At 37.4% G+C, this 19,593-nt stretch overlaps 1 protein-coding gene across 7 annotated transcripts in view; it reads left to right on the forward strand.

The window, feature by feature from the left end:
- The window catches only part of agrn (agrin), a 242,049-nt gene extending 225,980 nt beyond the window's left edge, over positions 1-16,069 (forward strand). For 4 of the 7 annotated variants that reach the window (XM_081386436.1, XM_081386437.1, XM_081386439.1 and 1 more), the window contains 6 exons: positions 1,832-1,948; positions 2,238-2,421; positions 2,893-2,980; positions 9,386-9,610; positions 11,932-12,035; positions 15,236-16,061. In XM_081386436.1, the coding sequence (XP_081242562.1) occupies positions 1,832-1,948; positions 2,238-2,421; positions 2,893-2,980; positions 9,386-9,610; positions 11,932-12,035; positions 15,236-15,393 (876 nt within the window). In that variant the 3' untranslated portion in view covers positions 15,394-16,061. Of the gene's footprint in view, positions 1-1,831; positions 1,949-2,237; positions 2,422-2,892; positions 2,981-9,385; positions 9,611-11,931; positions 12,036-15,235 lie in introns of all 7 variants that reach the window. The other 3 variants (XM_081386438.1, XM_081386442.1, XM_081386441.1) reach the window with 1 other exon arrangement.
- Positions 16,070-19,593: the final 3,524 nt, after the last annotated feature.

The raw sequence follows: 19,593 nt of genomic DNA on the forward strand, positions 1-19,593 counted from the left end.
GTACCAATGACAGTCCTGGCTCACTTAGTGCCCTAGGCAACATAAGACATGACCAAAGAGAAGGAAATTCTATTTTTAAGTGTGAGACATGATAGTATTGTGGTAGAGTTTCTTTTTAGCATCCAATGGGACTCAGAACTTGTGTGTAACTTTTGAACCTCAAACTTACGAACAGTAGTGTTTATGTATATATAAATATGTTTAAACATTTTAACATTTAAAAGTTTGGGTCGGTAAGATTTTGGTTTTTGATGAAGTCTGCCTAACAAGGCTAAATTTATTTGATAAAAAATAAAGTTCAAAATAACAGCATTTATTTGAGATAGAAATCTTTGATAACATAATAAATGTCTTTACTGTCGCTTTTGATCAATTAAATGCGTCCTTGCCGAATAAAAGTATTAATTTCTTTCTGACCCCTAATTTTTTAATGCTGGTATATAATTAATAACACTTTTTTATTATTTATGTATAGTATTATTGGATTATTATTTATGTATTTATTTATTTATTGCAAGTAAAATTGGAACTGAATCCTACAGCAAGTCATCATTTTCATTGTATTTCATTGTAAAGAAGCTTTGAGATTCTGGTTATAATAGAATTTTCAATAGAGATCTACTTAGACTGGCAACATTTCTACCATCAAAGTTTTTTTTTTTTTACGCACAACAATAATGCAACTTAATTATTGAAGATACACATTTTTCTTGGAAATTGCATTCAAATTCTTGGCTCAAAAATCTGAGGGGGCACGTGCCAGTTTGAGTGGGCATGATGCTTCTGGGGCCCTTGGGGAAGGTTCCTAAAAAACACTGGCAGTTAGCTATTCACTTCACCTGCTCATACTCATTCTCAGCTCGTTCTGGCAGAGAACAGGAGAGTGAAAATGCCTCTCCCAGCCTGTGGCAGTCGGTGCATTGCATGTTTATGTCAAGACTTCTCATTGCACACGTCTCTGACCACATGAAACAGCAGCTGGGTGAAAACATTCCTGGCTATGCTGTCTTGGCCCAACCGCATGCTTGAACTGGCCCCCGGTTCCATAGCCAAAGCTTTTCAAGCCATTGCCTTTATCCGTACTCAGCTATTCTTCTTTTTATATCACTGGGATGAGAGCTGGACCACACGTCAGAAACTGGCATTGCTGTTGATGTCCCATCTTTTTTTTCCCCAGCAATTAACTTGCCTTTCCCCCAAGGCAATTATTGGCCTACATAAAATAAAGATTTGTAATTCTTTTTAAGTAGAGCCTCATGCAGAAAAATCCCACTGAAACTAAAGCAATTTTCACACCGGTTGGAGAAATACTTATTTCATGGTCATCTGCGTTGTGAGCGTTACACCAATTAGAGTTTACAGCTTGAGATTTTAAAGGTCTGAGGAACAATCAGGCATCCATTACACTCTTTCATTAAAAAAACATCCATATCAATCGTCCTCATTTCAATTGCTTCATTTATCTCTCACTTTTTTTTCCTCACTTTTTTCTCCTGTCTTAATTGTTAGATTCAGAGTCATTTACCATTCAGATAACTGAGCTTAAATCTATTATGGTTTTGTAATACAACTCTCAAGTTGATGTGGATAAGGATTAGGTGTGAAAGTTAAATCAATAAGCCTGCTAATGTACAGTTAACCATCCTCTCTTACACTGGTTTCTTTTTACTTACTGCAGTTGCTCTACTAGATCACCCATAAAAATGTATAGCCATTTCGTAAGGGTTTGCATTGAAGTGTGTGACTTTTATTAAGTGTGATAGCTAAAGGAGTGAATAGAGGATGAGGAACAGTTCATGTGGTTTCTCATGCTCATTTTTGTACTCTCCAGAATCAGCACACAGATCTTAATCTGAAGGAGTCGCTCTTTGTGGGCGGAGCCCCTGATTTCCACAAAGTAGCCAGAGCTGCTGCGATCAAAGATGGTTTCAAAGGGGCCATTCAGAAGGTGAGAGTATTTACAGATGCAATAAGTCATGAATTTCCATTCAAAACCCATTTTACTTCCATCTATTGATGCATTTCAGAGTGAAACATGATATTTAGTGAGAATAAACCTAATTTTAACCATTGGGAAATAAATGGAGAGTAGAAAAATGTGTTACTTACCAGAATGAAGCCAGACCTAAATGCGATTTGCTAAAACACTTCATAAGTAGCTGTTTGGCTAGAAGAAGTTAACTTATATTTGGATTTAAAAAACTATATCTGTATTAAACCTATATCTGTCTCCATAGATTACTCTGATGGGAATTCCAATCCTGAAAGCTGATAATGCCCTTCAGTCCAGTGATGTGTCCATGTATCCCTACCACCATTGCTCCAATGATGTTTGTGAGAACGGAGGCCGCTGCAACCCCCAGTTGGACAGTTATGAGTGCATCTGCCGCCACGGATTCGCCGGACAGCACTGCCAGGACGGTAAGTGCCTTATTTCATCACTTTTTTTAATTCAAAATCTTATTACCCAGTACAGCCTCTCCTCCAACTTCTTCACACTCCTTTAAGGCAAGATTTGCATACGTCTTTAGCATACATCAACATACGACTTACTTAAAAGAAATCGCTCATGGCAGCTTTAGCCAATCCATGTGCTCCATATGTAGATTAAGCTAAATCCACGCCTCCAAACTTTCACAAATAATATCAGTCATCGTCCTTGCTCGATTTGTATGCTTATCACAAACGCACATTGGCACAGTCACAAAACCCAAGAATTTTGCTCACCTCATTAACCTTGCTGGGTCCTACTGTTGTATCTTTAACCTTAATTAAGCCACACAAGCATGAAGCCTGTGATATATCACGCTTTCCTCCTTTGCTTTAATTAAACAGTGCTGTGTCTCACTTCGATTGGTGTAATTTCACTTCGTCTCCTCTCCTCCCTTTCAGCAATATTCGAAAAATCTGCTGGGGACACAGATGCCATTGCATTTGATGGCCATACATTCATCGAATATCACAACGGAGTCACCAAGAGGTAATACAGGCACACGTCCTCATGTCAATGGCCTGCCCAATAATCACTATCCGCCCTGAGCATCCCATCTCTATATTAGCAGTCAATGAGGGGTGATGGCAAGCTAGATTACTCCGGCCCCATTTAAGGTCCAACGTACTTCCTCGTTTTAGCTAATGGCCTGATCTCATCAATTTCCACTTCCACTGGCCTGTCTCTTTGGTTTCCATGAACCCTGGCTGGTTCCAATTAGCATAGCACCCGAAGGAGTCTCATGACTGCACTGCGATGTACCACGCTTATGTGCTGTAATGAACCTTCCTCCACCATCGCTGGGATCTCAAAACCTCACGTTTTCTCTACCACACATATCCTAAAGCACCATGGATGATCATGTCTTGATAATTGCTTCCTCCTTCGCTTATCAGATGATTTCTCTTCCTCTGGTTGGTCTGATGTGTCGGTGGTCCACCAATTACATCAACATTTATTCGGTTTCGAATAGAAAGGATTTAATTTTTGAACCCATGACAAGTGTTATATATTCTATTGCAGTGTCTCCACCAGAGTTAAAAATGGTGCTTTCAAAGCTACTGTACTCATAATTTAAAGTAATTTTATAGTGAAACTAGCCTTTTGAAAGCAGTAGATAGTTACACTAAAGGTTACTAACATTAAGTGGTTAACTACAGTAAAGCTAACTAAGAAGCCAATATATTTTAAACTATAAAAATGTTTAAAATGTATAGAAATCAGGTGATATCATTTATTTTTACAACCAGAAAAGTATTTATTCGTTACAAAACAACGAGGATCTCAATTATAGTGATATACATACATTTGAATTAGAACCACATGCAAAAACATGAGATGAACAGCAGAATTTAGTGAAATATTTGACTACAACAAAGTGTACATGAATTTAAATGAATCAGTGAACAATTTCTTGAACAGATTCAATCATAGAACAATCCATATAAAATTAATTGATCCTCCCAGCTCTACATATAAATCAGTGAATATTTTTTTTTAACATATTTTGTTCATATTAGACAGATGTTAACATCATTGCTGATTTTCACTGCCACATCGACTGATCATGCCACTGTGATCATTTTACATTTTACCACTTATTTCACAAACTAGTGTGCTGAACATGGGGCGAACTTTAATGTAGGACACACAGCGTCACTCCTGTTTATGTGTTGTGTGTATGTTTGTGTCAATCTGTCTGTCTCTGTACACATGGCTTCTGTTGTCTTTGCCCTTGTCTGTCTGTCTTATTTGAGTGTCTGTTGTCTTCCTTCTGCTCTCAAGTCAACTGACCAATGAGATCCCAGAGTAAGTAACCCGGAGACATTCTGGGATGTATTGAATTAAGAAAACTAACATTTTTTAAGACAAACCATCAACTTAACCAAATATAAAGCATTGGTCTTTTCCTTGTACTCCCATTTACATCACATTCAGAAAAATATTTTTGAAAAATGCAGGGCTCATCTATTACATTATTTCCAGGAAAGGTTGCATGTTCATCAGCTGCATAAGAAACCAGTATCAGGAATGCATGCTTGGCATGAATAATGATGAGCATTGTGATACACTGATAGATTCCTACAGGAATCGCGCATGGAAATACTTAAACTGACTTTGGGAAATACGCCTGTATATATTCTTATGTTAAAAAAGAATGAAGCCCTGTTTAACTGCAAATAATGCTATTTAACATTACACCGCTTTAAATCACAAATATACATCAATATTTAGTTCGCATTTACAGCTTGGTTTAAATGGCATTTTACTGCCCCATTAGAGAAATGTTCAATCTGTTATAGTGTTCCTTTTAGTGATTCTTATTTTAAATTATTTGTTTCTTTCTGAATGTAATTAAGTGTCTAAGTGGCTGCACTGAGCCCTTAAAAAGCTGGAAGCTTGATTAAATGGAATTATGTTATGTATTATGCTCATGAAAAGTTCCTGCCTGGCTTTTAAGCCACGTCACTTTGTTTGTCAAATCGCTCCCAGTGATTTCTAATAATTGTGCCAAAGGATGAAAGCGAAAGTGGCACATTAATCAAGGATTTGTCTCTCAGAAAACTGGCCGCAATTAAAGAGGATCCGTCCGGTAGAGAAAGCGAGCCACCGCAGGCATCAATAACAGTTAGGGACAAGGCCCTCTTCATTGACTTTCACTCTTCCTGGGGTTTAATGCGTGTCACTTCCTCTACAAATGAAGTGCCAGATTAAAATTAATCTCAACCAAGAAAGCTGACCAGCCCTTCAGAACGAGTGTCATCAATTTAGCTTGATCTGGTTTTGAGCAGAGCCCTTAAAATGAATGAATTCCTTAGAGGGCGTCAGCATAGTGGCGCCCCATCTGTGGGAGTAGAGTCATATTTCTGTTAGTATTTACTGTGCTCTTCATATGTCTTTATTCATTCTCTTTAGCTCAACAGCCTTGGATCAATTTACCCATTCTTACCCTTCAGTGACCTGTTCCTAAATGTGTTTTTTTATATAATTGGTCTTTTGACAAAAACAAGTGTCTTATTTAGCTTAGTTCCAATTCCTAGTAAGCTACATTGCTGCCTGCACTGGCAGCTGCCATCTTAGGAAGCAGAAAAGCACATATAGAAACTCAACTTGATTTCAGTAGTTTGACATTAGCATGTTGCTAACAGCACACTATAGCATAACAATATAAAATACATGGCATACTCAAATATTGGGTAAAATAGTCATTCAGTAGTTTGATGTTAGCATGTTGCTAACAGCACATTATAGCGAAATAACATAAAATAAATGGCACACTCAAATGTTGGGTAAAATAGTCATTCAGTTGTTTGACGTTAACATGATGCTAACAACACACTATAGCATAACAACATAAAATACATGGCACACTCAAATATTGGGTAAATAGTCATTCAGTAGTTTAACGTTAGCATGTTGCTAACAGCATACTATAGCATAACAAGAAATACATGGAACACTCAAATATTGGGTAAAATAGTCATTCAGTAGTTTGACGTTAGCATGTTGCTAACAGTACAACATAAAATGCATGGCACACTCAAATATTGGGTAAAATAGCAATTCATTTAAATTACACTGAACTATTTGTCTATGGTTGTCAGTACTTAATGAAATATATGTCTCGTTTTGTCCATCATCTTGAGTTGTGTAATAGATACATATGATACTGCCATAGAATTTAGGTAAAATATGATTAAGTAAGATCTTTTAGCAGAATAATTAAGTTAAGTAAACCAATGCTGCCTCCATAGGTTTTAGAATTTGATCGAATACGACCAGTCTTTCAAACATACACTCACGTAGTTACTCTTTTTCTCGCTTTCTCGCTCACTTGACTGGTCGAGAGTGATGGAATTGTTGATAAATTACAGTAACTCAACCATGTGACAGCTCAGAACAAAAAAACAATGTGCCAGTACCACTGGTACTGCTGATAAAGTCTCTCAGTGTTATTTCTTTGCCAATGCTGGCATAACAACTGAAACACTAGAATAATTTAGTGAGGTCAGTCTAACTTCTTGGCGCAGGTCTTCTTGTCTGTGTGTTATGCGATCCCTGTTCTTCCCCTCCACCCTTTTGCACTTATTGCATGCCTATCATTTCTTCCCTTGCTCCTCTAAGCCCCGAGTCACTGGAGAATCCGTCTGACCAGAGGTGAGTCCCCTTTGCCTGAACTGTTTCCAATGGCACGCCGTCCTCCCACACTCAGTCCCCCAGCAGAGGCTATTGGCCAGGGCTTTTGTCGGGTAGCATGTCACAGCTTGCACACTGAATTTGTAATATGTCTCAGACATGTTTATTTGTCTAATATGCTATCCTAAACAGAATATTTTGACTTTTTTGTGTTTTCTATGCTGATTTTGGGGCAAAACGTGCAGAATGGATTTCAATATGTGATTTGCTCTATTGTTTGAAGTTGGAAGATTCAATGAACTGTTTTGAAGAAACACAGATATAAGCAAAAAAACTTAAATATTAAATATTGTGTTTATTAATTGTTAATGTCCTAATTCTGTCAAAATGAATGTCTAAAACATAACATTTTTATGACAGCCACTAATTAAATGATTATATATAGTGTAGTAAGATTTTTTTTTTAAATAAAGGGAACATTAAATTGATAAAAGTGACAATAACGACGCATTCAGTATAACAGAAGATTTCTATTTAAAATAACTTTGTGTATCCAAGTATACTGAGGGGAAAAAATTATCATGGTCCCCACAAAAATAATAAGCAGCACAACTGTTTTTAACATTGGTAATAATAAGAAATGTTTCTTGATCACCAAATCAGCATATTAGAATGATTTCTGAAGGACCATGTGACACTAAAGTCTGGAGTAATGATGCTGAAAATTAAACTTTGCCATCACAGGAATAAAATACATTTAAAATATATTAAAATAGAAAACAGTTATTATAAATTGTAATTATATTTCACACCATTTCTATTTTGCTGTATTTCTGATCAAATAAATGCAGCCTTGGTAAGCATAAGAAACTTTTTTCAAAAACATAAACTTACAGATCCCAAACTTTCGAACTCATGACAACAGTTCTAATAAAAACGACAACAATATAATTAGAAAGACTTTGCATTCAGTGCATTAAAAAGTGTTTCTTGGTCAAACAAACCATTATGAAGGAGCAGATCACATATGGTAAAATGTATTAAACAGAACAAAAGGTGTAAATACACAAAAAGCATCTAGTTCTGCGACTGAAGATTCTGTGTGCCTGCTAAGATGCAAGACGTGTTTAATGACCATTCCCATGTGAGCCACTGCCCTCTATAGGTGGGCAGTGTGAATCACTCTTTAAGTCTGATCACTTCTGTTATGAATGAAAAAATAATGCACCACCCTATTATGCATTTTATTAAACAAAATACCTAAAGTAGATCTGTTTTTTTGTAAATGTAATCCAGCTTTAAGGGGTTAAGCCCTACTTCCCTTTAGAATGTTCTAGATGCTTGAGATCCTAATGGGACATAAGCAATAATGCGCTCAGCAGAGTGGTGTATAATCACAGTTAGCTGCCCTGATGCCGAAGCCCTGGCCTGGGGCCGCGCGAAGGGAAGGCCTGTGGAAAGAGTCCAGTCAGCACATTACATGCGTCTCATCGGGAAAAAATTCAATTACAGCAAATTATTATTCGGCTTTACACCGTCACGGGCACATCAAGAGCATTTACATAATGAAATTCTGTCTTTTTAATCAAACAAATTAAGATGTAATTTCCAATTCTCAAGTTGTTAGTAGAGCTGCTAATATTGTGATTTGAAATTTGAGTTGTCAGTGCAGACAGGCTTGGAGAGGACGCCATCTGATTTCACGCCCGTCTTCAGATGAATCATTCAAGACAACACGTATTGTTCGAATGGACTCTTTCTTGGTTCAATTCTCAAATACAGAAACATACCTGCCACATGTTTATTCACCTGAGCTTCAACCTGAGAGGAAACACAGCTAATGTAAACAGATAAACACCATAGATGATATCACAGTTTGGTTGCGTTCGACACACCCTTGGAGAAAGTGTTTCTATTCGTCGCGATGTGGTGTGAAGATGCGAGCACATTCGCCATCTGATTTCTTTTCTTCTTTGTGTCGTGTCCGTTGTCTTGTCACTCTCCGTTTTGTCTTTGTCTTTTTTCGTGTTGTTGTTACTTGTCTTACTCCTGTTTACATGTTACTTGATTTAGCAAACAAGCCCCCACACACTTGCTATTCTGACTAACAAACAAGCTTGCTCGCTCCAATAATGGCTCTCTTGATGCCAGCGACTACAGGTACACCACTGAGAACAAAGGAATTGTTGTAAAAATAGCAGCTTTTCCTTTGTGGCGTATGTGTGTGTACTTGCAGAGGGTGTTGGATGCAGTCGGCTCCCTGTCACCTTCCTCCCTGAGGACATGCAGATGTCACCTTCTCTATGCCTTACAAGAGAAGGCTGCATCCAGGGAACCAGATCAAAACACACATCAGACGGCAGCTGCAATGGGCATCCTTCCTTAGCGCTCCCCGCGCAGGAAGAGGAAATCTAGAGCTTGAAGGCAAAATAGGAAGTGTTAACTTGGAGATAACCTAAAGTGTGTCACCAGCCCTCTCACACACGCATACGCGTGCATTCGTGTTCAAAAACCTATTCAACGTGACCTAGTTTATCTAGTTTCATGAAGACCCTCAACTGCTCAGTCTGTTCATTAGCTTATCAAGCACTCTCCGGGTTTTTGACTGTATCGAAGCTACGTTTTCACACATAATTCCATGACTGTTGTTGTTAAACAGCAGGTAAGTCTCAGGGTTTCATGCACAACCTGTGATTAACTCTGCATCTCTGAAACACCATTGGATTTGTGATAGCATTTCCTCTCTTTTTGATCTAGTGAGAAGGCCCTGCTGGTGAATAAATTTGAGCTGAGCATCAAGACTGAGGCTACTCATGGTCTGATTTTGTGGAGCGGCAAGGGAGTGGAGCGTTCCGACTACATCGCCCTCGCCATCGTGGACGGCCGTGTGCAGATGACCTATGACCTCGGCTCCAAGCCTGTGGTGCTGCGCTCCTCTGTACGGGTCAACACCAACCACTGGATACGAATCAAGGCCAGCAGGTAAAACACCAAGGGTTATTCAGTCATCGCCTCAGGTTTGTCATAGTGTAGTTGCAGATATTTACAGGACTCAACAGTAAGGAATTTTTTCTTCACACAAAGTCACCTGAGGTTTCTTAACATTTCAGTGAATGACACACACACACACTCTCACAAACAATTTAGTCTAGGGCTGCACGATATACCAACATTAAATAGAAACCACTATATTAGTGAGATTTTCTAATTGCAAAGGATGCGATTTAGTTATATAAATATATGCGCTGCGTGTCTCAAAGTGAAGCGTGCATGTGTTTTAAGGGTCTCAAAGTGACTTGGCTTGCATTATTAATGAGAAGAAACTCGTCCAGTCCAATCATTGCGCTGTATTCAGCATGAGATTGCATTACACTGGAGAATTCAAATGTTATGAAAGCCTGTTTCAGGTCTGTTCATTTATCTCTGTCGTCTGTTCAACTCAGCACTGTTGTCTTTTAGAGACATGGGGTCCATTCTTCCTACCTCGTTTAATATATCTGAGATGATTTAACAGATGCCAGATCTTCTAATTGTGATAACTGATCTCTGGCTAATTTTGTTCTTCAAACTAATTTGGGGATTTTAGTAAATGGACCTGTTGCTATGACTGCAACGATGAGCTTCGAAAAACCTAACCATCTTGGATCTTGTCAAATTGTCAACAGTAAAATCCAAGTACAAAGAACTTGGAACGTGGCCATAAGAATGTATTTGCGTTCCCTTGTGTGATTTTTAGCTACCTACCAACACATAAGAAAAATATGTATGTAAAAAGCATTTCACATGTATTGTACACACCATGAGAGCGCTTTCTGCGCTGAACACTGCGATGAGTTCACACCCAGACCGGACTGAGCATGTTTCTAGTTTTTATGGATATACAGTTTTTCATATGCTGTATACATTATACAATATCATATATTATTATTATTACATAATGTATGTAAATGAAGAAATTACAATTTAAATATTAGCATTGAATTTTTACAGCTGAACTATAAAATAAAATAATATTTTATTAAATACTCGATTACTGTCATATCAAACTTTATATGACAGAAATCCTCCTGGTTAAGGAACCCCTGGATTCGATTTCTACTTGCCTTTTCAACAAATTTAGTGGCCCCTAATAAATTATTATTAAATGTACAATTTATATTTGTTTATATTTTAAATTGTCTAATTTTAAATCTCTAATTTTAAAATATATTGTGTAATATTACACCACCATTCAAAAGTTTTTGGGTAGGTAATAATTGTAATGTTTTTAAAAGTAGTCTCTCACTTTGCTGCTTTTATTTGATCAAAAATGCAGTAAAATATGACAATTTAAAATGACTGTTTTCTTTTTAGATATATTTTAATTGAATGAATTTTCAGCATCATTACTCCATTCTTCAGTCACATGATCCCTCAAAAGTACAGCATTTATTTGAAAGAGAAATCATTAGTATTTTTTTTTTAAATCTATTTGTCCCTTTTTATCAAATGAATGCGTCCTGCTGAGTAAATGTATCAATTTATTTCAAAAATATCTTACAGACCCCAAACGTTTGAACAGTAGTAAATATAATTTTTTTAGCAAATATTTTCTTTACTTAAAAAATGGAAATTGGAAATAAATTCTTTAACTCTTCTTTAACGCTGCAACATGATACACAACAAAAACTTACTGATTTGTTGTATAATTTCTTACTATTCATACAGATGCTACCAATTCTTGCAATTTCAACAAAGCCTAATTTATAAACAATAATTTTACCTAGCTGACACATTTATGCAAGGCATAAAAATGCATGTATAGTACATAATAAATAAAAAAATAATAATTATGAAGTTTTGCTAACTTGCCCAAAACTCTCTCACACTGGCCCCGGGGCAGCAGGCCATCCTTATTATTGAGCCCTGATTTATATTTGACACAAATTGACACACAGAAATGTTTGCTAGTAATGGCGGACATTTATATTTACCACACTTTTGCCATAGAAGTGTTTTCCAGCAGTGGCAGTCATTTATATTTGCCTCAGGCTTTTGCCATAGAGCTGTTTGCCAATAATGTCACACAATTATATTTGCTATAGACACGTTTCCCAACAGTAGCATATTGTCCAAAGTTTGCTGCAGGTTTACCACTACCAGTGAAATTCCCCAATCTTCTTTCTTCCCGCATTATTACCGTTTTGTTTCCCGCAAATTTAGTGCATTTTAACCACGGGTTTGCCAGAAGGCAAAATCAGATTGTCAGTGTTAGATGCCTCACTGTGCCTCACTGTCTTCCTGTGCTTCTCTACTCTCCACAGAGCGCTCAGAGATGGCTCACTGCAGGTTGGTAATGAGGCAGCTGTCACTGGGTCATCACCCTTGGCTGCCACACAGCTGGACACAGACGGCGCTCTCTGGTTGGGTAAGTCCATCTTACGCTGCTTTGCTCAATTGTTGCTCATTTACAAACCGACTAGGTACACCTTCTCCGAATAGTCCCCACTTAGCTTGTAACGACTAATTGGATCTTCCCCCACAGCGAGTGCTTTGAAGGGCTACACACAAGTACTTCACAAAAGCATGAATGCTAAGACACAATATTACCTTATTATAGTTCATTATGAATTCAAGGATGAGTCTGTACCATAGGGTGTTTTAAAAACTCCAATGTTTCTGTGTTTGCCATCTCATTCTCTTTTGACAAACCGATTGAGATTAAGAAACAGGATTTATTCTATGTTAAGGGTGCAAAATCTTCTTATAAGGTTGAGAATAGTATTTCAGCCAGCCAGTAGAACAGGTGCTGTCAATGCCCGGTGGCTAGAATACATTATCCTCAGACAGCCCGAACATCAAGAGCTCCCTCTGAAAATCCCTTCTTTCAAATGTCATTATTTATTTACTTATTCAGATGTAATTCACTTGAAATTAGCCCCGTCAATCCTCCCGTTGCAAAGCATACAATCCGATTAAAGGGGAAACACGGGGAGGCAAAAGAGAGAGAGAGAGAACTTAGAGAAATTGAGTGAATAGCAACAGGGGGAGACATTTTTCACCGTGCTGAAAGAGCGGGAGACGGAGCTGGATTTCCGACAGTGTCAGGTCCCCGAGGGAGGTGAGCTAACTCTCATTCGGAGCTGTCAGAGAACGTCCCCGGAGCCCGGCCTCCCAAAAACACTGTTTGATCTTCTCACCTGTTCCTGAGAGCTGTGTCTCTATCTTTTCACGTTCTGACACCCCCACATTACACTCACAGTGTCTCAGGTGTGATTAAGTTTTTAACAGTCTTCTACACAGGGTTTCAATAACACACAGACGGTTCATCGCCCCTTGAATAATATATAGCGCTTTAGCTCGCCTGCATGGTGGGTAATATCTCAGGTTACATAAAGACGTGCATTTATACTGTGGGTCAGTGACATATAAGAGTCGCCACAGTAAAAAAAATAAATAAATTCTATATATATATATATATATATATATATATATATATATGAAGAGTTCAGATGCAAAAACCTCTAAGTGCCACCTGAAATTTTCCTCTAGATTAGAATGATCATTTTTATCAAGCTCGTTTATTTAAGTTCAGTAATTTCACTTAAATGACAATTAATAGGTAATTTTCATTGCCATTTAAGTGAAATTACTGAATTAAATAAACAAGCTTGATAAAAATGATCATTCTAGAAGAAAATTTCAGATTGCACTTAGAGGCTTTTGCATCTGAACTCTTCAAATATATATATATATATATATATATACTTTTTTATTTTTTTTACATCTTACATTTCTTCATGATGTTGGTTTCATGAAGTTTTGAAACACATAACATTTTCAGGAAAATGTGTCATGTTGAGTATATAAGATATTATTTTTCCTGTACTGCAGGGAACGACAACTGGCGGCCCGCGGGCCAAAACTGGCCCGCCAGCAATATTTTCTGGCCCGCCGGAACATTTTGGAAGTCCTAAATGCTGCACAAAACTCTTCCACTACTTGAGAAAAGCCGCAGTCGCGCGGTGATTTCACCAGCCGCATAATGTGTGAAACGCCCATATGGAATAATGCGGCGCGGGATTACATTTTAAAGTATACCACCGGACGCGAATAGCGCGTCAAATTCTCGTCTGCCGCGTCTAGTTATACGCTTTATCACTCTTTCGCGCGTCAAAAGACGGCAGCGGTCAGAACTCTGGAGTACTTTGGACGGAGCGGGCGGTCTGACTAACAATAGCCAACTCCCGACATCTTTTCACAGCGTATCCGCACTTCATTCTGACCGCCTGTACACCGAGCTCTGAGGAGCTGTTTGGTACTGAAACCATTGTCAGTCAACAACATTCTTTTTTTGCAAGGATGTTTGAAATAGTTCGACAGAAAATAGCCTACTTCATTTGTCAGTAGGGCAATATAATTTTCGTTTATGTTGCTTAGAAATTTGAGTGATAGGCTTTGTCCTATAATTTGTTATTTAGGCCTATATTTCATAATTTTTTTCTGTGGCATTTTTTTTTCTCTGCTGACAGTAGCCTACAATGTTAAAATAGCCTAATATTTATATTGACACGAACACAATTTTTGTATAGCATTTATAATTATTATAGGCTACTTAATATCCTTCTTTCCGAGACTTTCTTTTAGAGACATTTGAATGTGAGATTATGGAAACGAGATCTAAATTTTGCGGACCCGTCAGGTCGGGAAATAAAGCGGGTGAACATCGAGTGTATTTTAAGCGGTTGCTGAATAGAACCGCGTGGGAGCGGGACGGAAAAAAAAACAGTCCCGCGCAGACCTCCTTAAACCATAGGTGTGTATGTGTGTCCCGAATAAATAATAATAATAAAAAAGGAATAAAGTTAAAAAGTCGGACTGTAAGCGAATGAGGCATGATTGCAATTCACACCTTTATTAAAATGGCTGTAATCTGTTACCACAATAGTACTTGTTCTGTTTAAAAGGTGTTAAATTAAAAATTAAAAATCAAAATTAAAATATGTCTAATCCAGTAATTATTTTTTTCTATTTTTGATCTGAGCACAAAAAGAAAATCAGAAAACCCGTCATTATTCGTTTTTTTTTTTTTTTTTTCATTTTAGTTCAGGAATGGAAAAACAAGTCGTTTTTCATCTTTTTATTTTTGGTTTTAATTTGAAAAAACGATTGAACGAATGATCCACGGACTGTGACGACCCATCATATTCCGCGATCATAGGCCTATATAAGAGTAATTAATTTGTATCCATAGGCCTCCTCTGTGTAGCTGGCCCGCCATCTACTGGCTAAAAAAAATATTGGCCCGCGGCCAAAGTTACTTGCCGACCCCTGCTGTACTGTATAGGCCTATCCATCTTTAAAATTCAAGGTGAAAAGTATTTTTTTTACAAACATCATGAATTATTAATTTAAAAGAAAATTACTTGAAAAAATGAGCATCATTGACCCACATGCAGTGTGATAACATGGATTTCTTACTACTGTACCCATTTCATGCTGTCCACTTGTGATTGGATCACCTGAAATGGTTTATTTAGGTTGTTTTGGTCTGTTGTGTGAATATGAAGTACTGTGCAGTATATCATGTACACTTGATCTGATGTTTTCCTTTCCTCTCCTCTTCAGGTGGTCTAGAGGAGCTGTCCGTAGCTCGCCGGTTGCCCAAGGCTTACAGCACAGGCTTTGTCGGCTGCGTGAAAGATGTGATAGTCGACGGGGTGGATCTACATCTGGTGGAGGACGCCTTAAACAGTCCCAAAATATTACACTGTTCGGCCAAATAGTCTGGCACCACCGTTCCTCCCAACACCATGTCTACTGCTGTAATTATTTTTCTATTTTTTGTATACTTTTCTTTGTCTTTTATATTGGAAAAATTACATTGTTTTATGATTTTTTTTTTGTTTGTTTTTTTGTGGTTATTTTTCCCCCGTCTTTGCGTCCAATCATAATCATGTCCTCCGTCGGCGAACGTGGTGTCACAAGACAAGCAAAAACTCATATTACATCTGTGCTGTTTCTATAAAAAAAAACAGAACATCATGTACTTGCTTATTACTTGAACAGTGTCAGATGAGATCGCTGCTGTTTGTGCCGTCTGGATTGCCTTCTCTCGGTGCCATATAGCTCTCGTCACCAAACATTCCTCTGAGCTGTTGCTGTAGTTCGTTACTGCATTAAAAAAGGTCGAAAAGAAACGACTTTCCGCTTTATCGACGCGTGACAGCAACTGTTAAATACACTGAGCAAGACTATGTACGATATTCCTCATTTATGATACCACTAACAAGGGCGAAAGCTCAAACTTGGAGCTTTTGAATCCCAAACTGATAGTAGCTGACGTAACATTTAGCATTCCTCAAAATTCACCATTGTTTTTACCATGCAAACGTCATTATTGACCTGTGAGATGTAATAAATAATAACGAAATACATGAGACTGTGAATTTTGAAGATGCTATTTTTTGTTGCAATCATTCGTCTCATGTGTTGTGCATATCTAAAGAGCAATTACTTATATAGATATACATTTATATATATACTATGTGACCACTTGTTGCATGCATCTTTTTAAGTGTTGAGTTGATTTTGCCTTGGTTTTCTTGATCTTCATCATTCCATTCAGGGCAGAAATGTAGCTGACTACATTGCAATCTGGACATCTGATTATTCAATTTGGGAGATAAAGAAATTTTATATATATATATATATATACCTGCTATTTGTCAATCTGGACTTCGTGCGGGTGTGTGTGTGTGTGTGTTGGAAAAATGGCTGTTGCAGCAACTCAACTTTGGGAGGCGCTGTAACACAGGAAGAGATGAGAGACTCAAAACACATCAGGTGGACAAAAACAGCATTGACGTTCTTGGCATGTTCCATCATCGAACAAAAATGATTTTTTTTCTATCATGTATCAAGTGAAAATGTTGCTTTAAAATGCTGTCAGCACTTGCTATAAAAAAGGGATGATGTATGTTTGACCCCTTGCATCCTATGACTGTGGCCCCCATAAGAGCTGTTCATGTTCAACGGTAACCAGTGAAAATATTAATGCATGGGTTTGTCAAGTCAAAATGGTTTTTGTAACCTGTTCCAAGACAAATGCAATGCTGTGGTGCTGTCTCTGTGCAAGAAATATGAGTTTGATACAAGATGCTTTGCAATATTCCACTCTAAATAAGTATCACCATATCTTTTTTTAATTTTTTTTTTTTTTTTTTTTTTTTACAAACCCTGGGACATGCAAGATCGTAATCATCATCATCATCATCATCATAATGTACAGCCCTGTGTAAATTTGTTACTGAGGTTTTGTTTTAGTATTATACACTGGAAGCGAGTCTGACTTGTCTCTACACGGCATATCCTGAGCGAGGGGATGGATCTGGGAATAATCGATCATTTAATTGTCGTCACAGGATGTCTAGTGTTCCAGACTGAGACCAAGAGCCCTTCGTTACTGCACAAGCTGTATGGACCATCCACTCTTTTTAGTATAGCGCCCTCACCTTCACTTTTCCAGCGGACTCGATTTTTTGATCTCTTTTATAATAATGGGAGTTATTTTTTTTGACATCCTCCAGTAGCTTTGCTCTCAAGGGATGAGGCTCATGGTGAGAACCGCCATGGAAATCTGTTGTGTGAATGGAAACTGAGAAATGCCTTAAAATCATTCACCGTTCATGGGTGACAAAAGTTCATGTCCATATTGTTCTGTGCTCTCTCACTTTGCCAGTATATTAGCCTCATTCCCATCATGTAAATTAATTCATAAATGTCAATAATTATATTAATAATGCTTATGAGAATTTCCAGAAGGCCTCGATAATAGTGGTTCTGGACTCTACAAAAATACTATTTACTGTACAAATACTATTTTCAGTATCTTATTTATGTCTTAAGAGGACTCTCAGTCTGGCATTTGTAAACTACTGTTTCGATTGATTGAACTAAACCTGATGGGCAGTGCACAGAATGAGGCATGACGTTACCATTACTAACTTTATTACTTGTGTCTTGTGTTCCAACCACCATAAAATAAAATGTAAAACAAACTGACCTGACTTTCTGTAACATTTACTTCTGATAACGTCTGTGAATAAATCCCTCCAGTTCCCAAATTGTCTAACCCAGAGTCTCTAGTGGTATATCGTCGTTCAAAAGTTTGGGGTTTTATGATCAGCAATACTTTTTGCTCATTTATTTGATCAAAAATGCAGTAAATATTGTGAAAACAATTTATATGGAATATGTAACTGTGTATAAATAATAACAGTATTCTATTTTAATATTTTTTTTAAAGTGTAATTTATTCCTGTGAATAATTTACATGTCACATGATCCTTCAGAAGTCATTCTAATATGCTGATTTGCTGTTCAAGAAACATTCCTTACTCTCATCGATGTTAAAAACAGTTATATCATGACAACTCTCGGGAGATTTGTGATGGAAATGACAATGTTAGTGTATTCGGTCTTGTCGGAATAGATCTGCTACGCTGCTGCTGCAGAGCAAGTACAGGAACTTGCTACTGCCAATACATATGCTGATACGCTGCTGTGAGTATAAATGACCCATAGCAGATCTATACAGGTGGAGCTGGGGAAGGTGGAGGGTATCGGAGGAACTCTGAAGCGCTACAGTGAGTCCTAACCAGCCATTTAAATGTTGTGAGCAGCAAGCTCATTGGCTTCAGATGCTACATGAACCAATCAGCCTGCGCCATCTAGAGTTTCATGACAGAACTAGGCATTTTTGCTGCTTAATATTTTTTGTGGAAAAAGTTATGCATATCTTCTGGATTATTTGATTAATAGAAAGTTCCAGAACAGCATTTATTTGAAATAGAAATATTTTTTACAATGTAAAGTCTCTGTCACTTTTTATCCATTTAATGCATCCTTGCTTGATAAAAGTATTTATTTATTTTCAAATAATAGAAACCCCCAATTTTTGAATAGTTTATATTATATCATTTAATTATATTTGTTAAAGTCAACAAAAATGCTTCAAATCAAACATTGACATGTATTACCTCAAAGACCCAACAATGCAAAATCATCGCCAATTTTAATATTCATAAATAACTTGGAACAAACATTGGGCCAAATATTGTGTGAGCCATATTACCAAGGGACAAATGAATTTGAGCCATAAAGCAGCATATAGTTTGATTGAATGCACAGCCTTTGATGTCAAGATCATAAGATACGGATATCATATGAAAAATGTATAAGACTTTTTAAATTATTTATTTTTCTACCCTAACTATACATTGTTAAAAAATACTGAAATACATGAATACATTTTAAAATGTGCTTTTTTTTAAACCAGCAGAAATGTACAGTAATGTCTTACTTCATACTAAGAACTATGGAAGTGTATTATTAATCATCTGTGCAACAGTTATTCTCTTAAGGGCATATAAAATGTCATCAGACATGACAGGCCCAGGGTTGCCTGGAGATGTTAGACAAACAGATCTTGTCAAAGAACTCTCGCTAGGGGTAAAATGGTTAATGGAAAAAAAAATCCATTGTATTTCTCTGCATGGCAATGAGCATGAAAAGATCCACACTAAATGAGCAGAAGGCTCCTTCAGTACACATGCTCACACCAGTGCAATAAAGGGTCTTTTACTGCATGTAACAAGGCTTCAGCTGTCTGGCTCCATCAGGGGATCTGTGGCTCCCATTGTTCCTCCTCATGAGGCTTTAGTTTGGACTACAGGGTCTTCGGGCTGTAAGGTCAAAGGGCATCTTGGAATGGAGCTTGTCAGCAGCAATGGCTCTTCCTTTAGTGAATGATTTCCATAAAGGAATAGTTCACCCAAAAATGTAAATAGTTCCAAACAAATTCAAAGCATAACCAACTGTGTCTCGTTTAGTTACTGAATGCCACTGGAGAGGATTTGTGAATGGAAGTGGAGCGACGCAACTGACGCTGGTAGGTCACGGGTGATAATGACAACATGGCGAAT

This window comes from Scardinius erythrophthalmus, assembly GCF_964197995.2.
Source record: "Scardinius erythrophthalmus genome assembly, chromosome: 15".
NCBI classification, from domain to species: Eukaryota; Metazoa; Chordata; class Actinopteri; order Cypriniformes; family Leuciscidae; genus Scardinius; species Scardinius erythrophthalmus.